The 9,891-nt window shown below is 65.0% G+C and overlaps 4 protein-coding genes across 4 annotated transcripts; 2 read left to right on the plus strand and 2 right to left on the minus strand.

Moving 5' to 3' along the window:
• Positions 1 to 100: 100 nt before the first annotated feature.
• AMSG_02193 (intraflagellar transporter 57) lies at positions 101 to 1,311 on the minus strand (the record flags this gene model as incomplete). Its single annotated transcript, XM_013905760.1, has 1 exon — positions 101 to 1,311. One exon carries the CDS (start codon positions 1,309 to 1,311, stop codon positions 136 to 138), a length of 1,176 nt encoding a protein of 391 aa, XP_013761214.1. The 3' UTR covers positions 101 to 135.
• A 507-nt stretch (positions 1,312 to 1,818) lies between these two features.
• AMSG_02194 (EIN3-binding F-box protein 2) lies at positions 1,819 to 3,678 on the plus strand (the record flags this gene model as incomplete). Its single annotated transcript, XM_013905761.1, has 2 exons — positions 1,819 to 1,863; positions 2,178 to 3,678. 2 exons carry the CDS (start codon positions 1,819 to 1,821, stop codon positions 3,648 to 3,650), a joined length of 1,518 nt encoding a protein of 505 aa, XP_013761215.1. The 3' UTR covers positions 3,651 to 3,678.
• A 315-nt stretch (positions 3,679 to 3,993) lies between these two features.
• On the plus strand, positions 3,994 to 4,715 carry AMSG_02195 (uncharacterized protein; the record flags this gene model as incomplete). Its single annotated transcript, XM_013905762.1, has 1 exon — positions 3,994 to 4,715. Exon 1 carries the CDS (start codon positions 4,047 to 4,049, stop codon positions 4,713 to 4,715), a length of 669 nt encoding a protein of 222 aa, XP_013761216.1. The 5' UTR covers positions 3,994 to 4,046.
• A 202-nt stretch (positions 4,716 to 4,917) lies between these two features.
• AMSG_02196 (uncharacterized protein) lies at positions 4,918 to 9,539 on the minus strand (the record flags this gene model as incomplete). Its single annotated transcript, XM_013905763.1, has 3 exons — positions 4,918 to 4,972; positions 5,026 to 9,238; positions 9,344 to 9,539. The coding sequence occupies 3 exons, from the start codon at positions 9,537 to 9,539 to the stop codon at positions 4,918 to 4,920; spliced, it is 4,464 nt and encodes a 1,487-aa protein (XP_013761217.1).
• Positions 9,540 to 9,891: the final 352 nt, after the last annotated feature.

Here is a 9,891-nt window from a genome sequence, read left to right on the forward strand (position 1 = left end):
GGGGGGGGGGGGGTGAGGTGGCGGTCGGTGCTGTCGGTGCGGCGGGTTGTCACGGCCAGCTGCGTGCGGTGCGGCGGGTTGTCACGGCCAGCTGCGTGCGGTGCGGTGGGTATATGTTTGCTGCTGATACGGCCGCTACGTCCGTCGGTTCTGGTCAGAGCGAAGAATTGCGTTCTCGGAGCGTGCCTTGAGCTGGTGTTGGAGGAGAAGGGCCTGGACGACGCCGATACGAACCTCCATCTCCTTGATCTCGGCCTGGAGGCCGGCTAGAGTCTCCTTGATGGTGACGATGGGCGAGGCATCGGCCATCGAGCCGGTCCGCGAGTCCATGCGCGAGCGAAGCTCGTCGAGTTCGTGGGTGAGGTCGCGGAGCTGGGCAGTGAGGTTGGCCACCTCCTCGGAGGCGTGCTTGTAGCGGTCGGCCGTCTCCGACTCGGTCGCCGAGACCTGCGCATACTCTGCGAGCAGGTCCTCGAGCTGCGAGTTGATGTACTGCTCGCGCGAGGCAATCTTCTCCAGTAGGGCGTTGATGTCTGCCGCCAACCGGGTCAGCGAGCCGCACGTCGACTCGGTGATCTTGCCGACCTTGGCCCGGTTGCTCCGCATAGCGTCGAGGTGCGAGCGCCACTCGTTCGACTCGGCGGCGACCACAAGCTTGAGCCGCGGGCCAAGCCGGTTGACTTCTTGCTTCCACGCTGCAGCGTCGGCCTCGGCTTGGGCCTGCGCAGCCGCGCTGGCGTCGGTTGTCGCCACGCCGGCGGCCCCGCCGAGTCGGCCCTCCAGGTACCCGACCTCGTCGTCCGACTCGGCCGAGACGTCGTCGAGGAGCGCGTCGTCGGCCACAACTTCCATGTCGTCGGCAACCTCGGCTTCCTCGGCCGCGTCCTCGGCTGGAAAGTGCGGCGCAATATAGTCAAAGCCGCGCGCCTTGAGCGCTGCGTCGGCCAGGCCCTCCAGCACTTCCAGCACGCCCTTACCGTGGCCGGCTAGCAACTTGCCAGGCGCCACCGAGACCTTGACGCCCAGATTTCCCGCAGCAACGACCACGTTGGACGCCACCACGTTGGGATCGGCAAACTCGTCCGGCTCGTTCATCGAGCCGCCTGCCTCGCCGGCCAGCCACGCTGCAAGGGCGGCAAAGTACGAGAACTGCTCGCCCGCTGTCCCAGCTTTGGCCGTAAAGTACAGCCTCGGCACCAGCCCACGCGATCGCGGCACTGCAAACCGCGGATAGTACTCGAGCGCATGCAGCTTGTCCAGCAGCCGGTCCATACGCACATACGCATCGTCCTGTCCGCCCGCATTTGCCATGTGAGTCGCACACCCTCCACGCCCTGCCGCCACCATGCCATCCATCCATCACCTGCACTCCATCTCGTGCACTCCATCCAGCAACCCAATCGGCTTGACTGAGAGCACACCGCCTTTCATTCATGTCGTCATCGGCTGCAGTGTTTGGCCTGTCTCGCCCGGCGGGGGGGAGTGTGCCGGGGGAGGCCGAAGGTGGTAAGGAGAAGGCTAAGGGGGGGGGGGGGGGGGGGGGAGCCAGGTGCATATGAGGGGTGGGAGAGTGGACGTACCCCGCCTACGCCGTCGTCTGCCATGGTCGACGTGCGAGAGAGGTGGCGTGTATAAACCTGGTGGCTTCTTGCTCCCTCCTGCTGGCGGGGTTGGGGAGGAGGCGCGGGTTGGCGCGGGAACCGAGCCGAGGAGGGAGGTGATGGGGGGTGGGGGGGGTGGGGTGATGAAAAATATTTATGTTGCCACCGTACCATTCCTCATACCCAAGCAGCAACTCACTCTCCTCCCTCTAGCTCAATGCCAGCTGAACAAGCCAACGCCTACCGCTCCTCCAACGAGAACGTGCTCCTCTCACAATGTTCACTCTTCTGCCCACGCCAGCAGCGAGTCCAAACCGGCGTCCCAGCTCAAGTCCCCCCCCCCCTCCCCCACCCCCCACCCCCCCCCGTAAAAAAAAGAAATATTGACACCTAGCCCTCTTCCACCCCCCCTCCCTTACCAAGACTCCACTCAAATTGTCGCCATCTACCCATCTTTGCACTCCTCTCTGGCCCACGACCAGGCGGGAGAGCACAGGGATGGCAGCTGAGAGACCAGTGGCTTCGCTTCGTGGGCGACAAGTGTCTGATGATGATGTGGCGGGATTGTTGGGAAAGTATCCGGACAAGGTGGCGCTGGTGAACACGCTGGCGGTGACGGACACGTCACTTGCAACGGTTGCTCGTCTGGCACGTGAGGCGGCGATGGAAGGCGATGGAAGCACGTTCTGGAAGCTTCACTCTCTGCATGTCGAAGGGAGCAAGGTCTCTGATGTCGGTCTTAATCTCCTTGCTCGTGCACCGCTTCCTGTCCTCTCTGAGCTCTCCATCGCTTGGGCATCGCGGGTCACCGACAAGGGCATCTCCTCGCTGGTCAGCTGGGAGCCAAAGCCGGACAAGCTGACATCACTCTCGCTCGCTGGCTGCACCAAGATCACCGATGCGGGCCTCATTGACGTTGTTGACGCCTTTCCCAACCTCACGGCTCTTGATCTTACCGCATGCCGCAACATCACAGACTCTGGCCTCTCGGCGCTCGCTGCTCGCGGCGCTGTCCGTCTCCGTCGCCTTGTTCTCCGTGGCTGCGCGAGCGTGTCGGACGAGAGCGTATGCAACGTCATTCGCGCCGCCGGGTCACTCACCAAGCTCGATCTCCACGGTTGCCGTAAGATATCCGATGCTGTCGCCACCGCGCTCAAGTCGTACACGCCGCGTTTGGGCGAGCTGGTCCTCGACGGCTGCGTCCGCCTCACCGACGCCACCCCTGCAGCGCTGGCGGCTGACTGCCCTCGACTGACGGCGCTAGATCTCTCTGGCCTGCGCCATCTGACCGATGCCGGCCTGGCCTCGTTGGCCGGCAAGACCAAGGCGCTGGCGCAGCTCTCGCTCCGATGGTGCCCGGGAGTGACCGACGACGGCCTTTCCGCGCTCGTCCGTGCCAGCCCCAAGCTGACCTCGCTCCACATCCCGGGCTGCACGCGGGTCGGCGACGCGACGCTATGTGCGTTAGGCTCGGCGGCGCCGCGGCTACAGCATCTGGACGTCCAGAGGTGCGAAGGCGCGACCGACGCCGGCCTCGCCGCGGTGGCCGCCGGCTGCCCAGACCTGGCCTCGGTCTCGATAGCCGAGTGCCAGATCGGGCCCGAGGGCCTCGCCGCGCTTGCCCGCGAAGTGAGCAAACTGAGGTCGCTGACCATTGTCGGGTGCACTGCTGCGACCGACGACGCGGTCGTGGCGCTTGTCGCGGCGTCGCCGGGCCTCGTCGAGCTCGATGTCTCCAAGTGTCCGGCGCTCACCGACGAGGTTGTCGATGCCGTCGCCGGATCCTGCCACCTGCTTGAGCGGCTCCGGCTCGCTGACTGCTTTGTCACTGACACGCCGCTAGCTGATCTCGCTCGCAGCTGCACTGCACTGCGCACGCTCGATCTCTCGCGGACCGCCATCACCGGCGATGGTCTGCTCGCCCTCGCCGGCCACCCTGCCCTCGCCGAGCTCCTCATCACTGGCTGTGACCTGCTCGATCCCGATGAGCCCAAGGCCAAGCTCATCAGCGAGTCGCCCATCGACGGGTTCTGTGTTCTCGGACCGTAGCCCTTCTCAAAGCAAACAGAGACAGCCGCTCGTCATCCGCTTGTTTGGCAGACGGCCACAGCCATTGCGACGGCGACGGCGACTGCCACGGCCACGGTGACGGCGACGGCCACTTGTCTCGCCACGACTCTGCCACCATGTTCACCACCACCTGGATGCCGACGCCCCCCGGCCCATTTCCACTCCCTCTACCCGTCACCTTGTGGCGGCATCCGTCTCTGAAGTCATGCCCTCCCCTCCTGTTGTGGGGGCGTGCTCAACTCGGTCGACGCCGCGGGATCCGCAGACGGCCACGGCTCGGCCACTGCGGGCGCGATCGAGAGAGCCACTGTCGAGCTGGGCGATAGCGCAAGCGCGATAGCTGCAGACAGCGGGCAGGGTGGGCATGGGCAAGGTATGAGACAGGTCGATGATGAAATCGGTGGCGAGTCCGGCGCTGGATGGGGTCTGGGGAAGACCGGCAAGGTTCTGCTCGGGTGTGCTGCGGTGACTGGGGTTATGGCTGCGCTCGCCGCGCCGTTTCTCACGCCGGTCTTTCGCAAGTTTACTATTCCGTATGTGCCAGCAGCTCCGACACAGGTTCGGATGGTGCTGGATCAGATCCCGCGGCTGGACAAGGGCGCGCGGGTGGTTGATCTGGGTTCGGGCGACGGGCGGGTGGTCATTGCGGCTGCCAAGCGTGGGGCGATGGCGACCGGGTACGAGATCAACTACTGGCTGGTGCTGTACTCGCGGTGGCGAGCGTGGCGCGAGGGCGTGTGGGCGCAGACGACGTTCCGCAAGGCTGATCTGTGGAAGACCGACCTCTCTGGCTTTGACGCCATCGTCGTCTTTGGCGTTGCCGAGATGCTGGCCCAGATGGAGTCCAAGCTCAAGGCCGAACTTGCCGACAACGCCCAGGTCATTGCCTGCCGGTTCAAGATGCCCAACTGGGACCCGGTTGTGACTATCGAGAAGGATCATCTCCATTCGGTCTGGGTCTACACCCGCGACTCGATCAACGAGGCCACCGGCCAGGAGAAGGACACTTTTAGGCGAATGCTGTCCTGCGCCCCACACATATGATCCAGCGTCGGCGCCAGCGTCGTCCACCTCGCCGCCGTACACCACGTCGTGCGCTGGATGGATGCCTTGGTATTCGTCGTGAAGCACACAGGTGTATCGCGGCCGGATCGATGAGGTGTGTCCGGTGGCGAGCGACGAGGGCGGGGCAAAGGCAAAGGCGGCCTTGGTCTCCTCCGACGAGGCCAGTGCGACTTGGTACGGATCAATCGCCGCCGCGGCCGCCCGCGCCGCCACCATCGCCCGCCGCCGGGTCGCTGCTACCTCGGCGGCGCTCGCCTCGATGCCCACCAGGTCGAGTTGCGGGTTCGACAGCGCCCGCGCATCGGTCTCCACAAACAGCGGCGAGTCGACGTTGCTCGACGACGACGCCCGCGGCAACTCGCCAAACTTGAGCGTGCACTTGAGGACTCGTGTGCTGCTGCGGATCTCGGCGTCGTCAAGCACCCGGTACATGGCGGCCTTTTCGGCCCGGATCGCCTTGTCGGACTTGCCCTCCTCGATCCAGGTAAACCCGAGCGTGTTCTCGTCGCTGTGTCCGCTCCCACGAGCGCCGTCATGGCCAGCGACGCGGCAGCCATGGTCAGGAGCGACGGCCTCGCTCTCGCCGCTGGACGAGCTGCTACCATCAAAGTCGCCGTCGACAGGCATGAGCTGAAAGAGCTGCTCTTCGGGCGCGATGGCGGTTCCGCGCTTTCGCCTTTTCCACTTGGACGTGTGCGTCGCCGCCAGCAGGTGGTTGGTGTCCGGCGCGGCGGCAACGACTCCAGCGCCGAGGGCGCTCATGGCCAGCGCCGACTTGCCGTCGCCTTCACGCCGCGCGTAGGCACGCGCAACAACCGAGCCTCGGGCAAGCAAGTGGTCCGGCAAAGGAGCTTCGGCGTCGAGGCCGTGCGCCAGACGGAGCGAGGCCTCGTACTCGCGCTGGGCGCGCAGGATGACGTTGGGCATCTTTGCCAGTCGCTCCACATCCATCTCGGCGTGGTCGCGGTACCGCAGCGTCCGCCCGTGGTGCTGCAGCGTAGACGACGAGAAGAGCGAGGCCGTTGTCAAAGCCGCCGAGTTGTCACAGCCCCACATGGTGGTCTGACCAAACACCCCGATGCGTTCGAGGACGTAGCTTGGTTTGCTCCGCTGCGGACCAAAGACGGCCTTGCGGAGCTGGAAAACGCCAACCCGCCCGTCGCTTGAGCCGACGAGTACCGCGGTTGTGTGAGTGGGATGCTCCTCAGACGCGACGTAGACGAGGTCTTCGATGCTGGCCGTGCTCGCTTGGCAGCTGTCGTGCAGCAACAGGCCTGTTGCGGCGCGGCGGACCCGCAGGCCGTACACCCGAACACGGCCGAGGGTGTCGCCGACGAGCAAGAGGCTTGCCGACGGCCCGGCCCGGGTGATGGTCTTGATGCACTGGCCAGGCACCGGCGACGGCTCTGCGGCGACGACCTCGGCCCGGCGCGAGGCATCAAACTGCCAAATCCTTAGCACTCCGTCGGCGCCGCCAGACGCAAGCATGGCACCTGCGAGGACGCGCGAGTACTTGCTCGGTGGGCGGACAAAAGAGAGCGCGTGCTGCGCCATGGACTCCATCAGCTCGCACATGGCGGTCGGATCGGGCGAGTTCTCCACAGCCGCCGCCGCCGCATCGTGTTCCGGAGCGCGGATCCGCGCCAGGAGCTGGTGGGAGTGGACGTGCCAAACCATGATGTACCCGTCGTACGCACCCGTGGCGATGAGGTTGGGGAGGCAGACGTCGAGCGCAAGGACGTCGTCAGAATGGCTGTCGGACGGCGGCACGGCTTGCCCGCCCAAGCTGGTGGTCACGAGACGACCAGCCCGCGGAGACGGCCGCGAGCGACTTGTATCTGGCGGGGCGGGGAGCTTGATGTGGCGGTCGGCCACGAAAAAGGCCTCAAGCGCAGCAACCTGGTCGGCTTTGCGCTTGGCCTCCGCCGATGCGGCACCGGCCGAAGGCGGCATCTCCGCCCAGACCAAGTTGCACACCGAGATCGCGGCATCCTTCCACACTTCGATCCGCCGATTCCAGCCCGTCCCGACAATGTAAAGCTTGTCGTCGGGTGAGGCACCGGATGCGGTGTCTGCAACAATGCCAGAGCCGCCGGCTCTGCGCGACGGACGCCGGCTGCCGGCCATCACCGCCTGAGGGATGTGCATGTGGACGAGGGCAGTGAGCTCGACGTTGTCATGCTTGCGCAGCGTCTTGAGCCACTGGCCGTTGACGTAGTTCCACACGTGGACAACGCCCGATCGGGTCGCCGTCAACAGCCGTCGCCCAGCAAGCGCCACCGTCGAGATGTGTGGCTCGGGCTCGGCCCAGTGGTCGGCAGCGCCGACGTGAAACTGGGAGACAAGGCGGCCGGACGCGAGGTCCCACACCGAGACCAGGCCTGACGCCGCCACGCTCACGGCGCGGCCAAAGAACGGCTCGTAGACCACACCGGCCAGTGTCCCGTCCGGGTGCGTCGGTGGAATGCGCGGTGGCGGGAGCTTGCGGCGTGAGGCGGGGTCAATGCCGGCCGCACGGGCGCGTGCCGCGCCCGACACCGCCGCTCGTGGCGTTGTGTTGCGCCAGCTGGTGAGTAGCGCCGAGGCGAGAAAGAGGTTCTCGCGGCGCGGCTCGTACCGCATGGCCGAGAGAGCCGGCGCCGGTGCGGCAAGGAGCGGATCGTGGACAGTGAAAAGGCAGACTCGAGCGCGAATGTCCCAAAGCTTGACATGGCCGTTGCGGGCGGCGGAGAAGAGACGGTGCGGCATGTCAGCGACTTGCAGCGAGACAATCGGGGCGGTGTGGGCATCAAAGACGGCGTACGGATCGGCGACGACAGTCGGCTTCCACAGCCGAATCATGCCGCCACGCCCGCCGGTGGCAATGTAGTGGGCGTCAATAGTGGAGCACGCAGCAAAGGTAGTGATGCCGTGGGGCGGGCAGCGCCAGACCCGGAGTGCCGGGCCCTCGTCGAGCGCGGTCCGCTCGCCGGTCTCCAGTGTACCGACGACCAGCGCATGGTGCGAGACCTCGTAACAGGCAGCAAAGACGCGGAGCTCCGGAAAGTAGGCGAGCTTGCGCACCCAGTTGTCAAACGGCATCGGCCCGGCGCAGGCACTCTCATGGCCCTTGAGGTATGCCGGGAGCATGGCAACCCGAGTGCGGGTAGTCGACACCCGCTTGGCGACAATGTTGTGCGAGTTGAGGACGTGGGCAAGACCCTTGGTCGAGGCTTTGTACTCATGGCGAGAAAATGTGTAGCCCGAGAGCCAGCCACCCGAGTCGGCGATGAGAAGGACCCGCGCGTCGTCGTCGACTCGCGAGTAGGCAAGCGCGAGCGGCACATGCTCCATGACCGACATGGGATCATCGACGCCGCCGCGCCACCCGCCAATGTTGATCTTGTAAGCAAGAACAATGTCAGTGACGGAATGGACGCCAATGATGCGGTAAAAGTAGACGCGAAAATCGTCCGAGGCAAGCGCCATCAGCCCGAGATCAGGCATCATGACCACATCGTTGATCCAAGCCTGCGCCCGCGGCTTGGACGAGAGAGCATGAGCGTCAAAGCCATGGACTGCCCGTGCTCGCTCGCGCGCCAGCTTGGCCAGTTCATCACCGGCATTCACCGAGCCCATGGCGGGCGTCCAGTGGATGCGGCCGACCTTGTGCCGCACAACGCAAGAGACCCGCCGCGACCGCCCGGCGTCCGGGTATGCCCACACCACCATGATGCCGTCGCGGCCGATGGTGAGGACCTCGTTAAAGTCAGTGAGGTACTCGATGGCAACTATCGGCGCCCGGTGCGGTGTTGACCTCTGCGTCGTGCCTGGTGCGGACTTGGAGGTGCACTCAAACTCGACCGAGGCAAGGTCAGCAAAGAGCTCGACTAGGGCATCATCGTCGAGCGGATCAGGTGGGCCTGCTCGCATCTCATTGCCACCATCACTGCCGCCGCCGCCGCCGCCGCCATCGTCGTCAGACGAGTACGAGTACGAGTAGACGTACGATTCGGCGCTGGCTGACCCGGATCTCGAGTCTGAGCATGAGCCCGGGTCCAAGGCTGATCGACCAAACAGGAGGCGGGCGATGCGCTTGTTGGCGGCATCGACGACATCAATGTCGCTGCCCGAGCCCGACGACGACACCGCGCCCGGGGCGTACACCTTGGACACAGTGGTCAAGAGCTTCTGCTTCCTAGCACGGTGTCGCTTGGCACGCGAGGCGCGTGTGGCAGCAATGGCCCGCTCGGCCTCATCGGAGAGCTTGCGACGACGGACCCTGCGTTTGACGGTCCGGCGAGTTGGTGCAATGTGGGCCACCGTTCCACGCACAACCGAAGACTGCGGAGCACGAAGCGACGAGAGCGCTTCTGCACGAGGGCTGGCCCTGCTCCTCTTCCCCTCAGCGTTGTCTGCGCTGGGGTTCCACATCTGGCCACGGGTCTGATACAGCGAGAACTCGACAAACTCTGCCAGCGAGATGACGCCGTCCAGATTGGCGTCGATGCGATGGAAGAGATCTCGTGCGTACGCGGCAGCGGTTGCCTTACTCTGCCCTTGATGGAGGTGATGACCTCGGTCGCCACCCAGATTGCCGCCCCTCCCACTGTGCCCAAGACCCGGACCGAGTACGTCCGTAAAGGCAGCCACAAACTCATCAATGTCCAGCCCGTTGGACTTGTCAGCATCGGCAGCTTGAAAGCGAGCCACAAGTAGCGAGAGATGATTCCGTTGCAGTGAGTTGCGGATCTCTGTATCCAGCTGAAGCAGTCGACGACGTCTCAGTTGCGCCGCATTCGCTTTAGCCACGCTCGCATCCATGTCACTTCGATTCTTCCGTCTCTGTCGCCGAGACGCACGACCATACATCATACACGCCACGGGCGCAGCCAGACACAGGCACAGACACGGAGACGGACGCAGACAAAAACCACACACGTTGGGTTGATCCCTTGGTCCTCTCCTCCCCCCCCCAAGGTTGCTCTCCCGCCCCGTTTCCCTCTGTATGGAGCAAAGTCGAGTTGGGTGTTGTGGCGCGATGGTCGTGTCGGCCGTGTCGGCCAGGGGAAGTCACTTGGCGCCATTTGGCAGGTTGGCATGTTGGCCGGTGCGAGGCCACACCACACCGATCAACGGATATGTGGTAGCCGTAGAGGATGGGAGGGGAGGGGGG

This window comes from Thecamonas trahens (assembly GCF_000142905.1).
Source record: "Thecamonas trahens ATCC 50062 unplaced genomic scaffold supercont1.8, whole genome shotgun sequence".
Lineage (NCBI taxonomy): Eukaryota > Apusomonadida > Apusomonadidae > Thecamonas > Thecamonas trahens.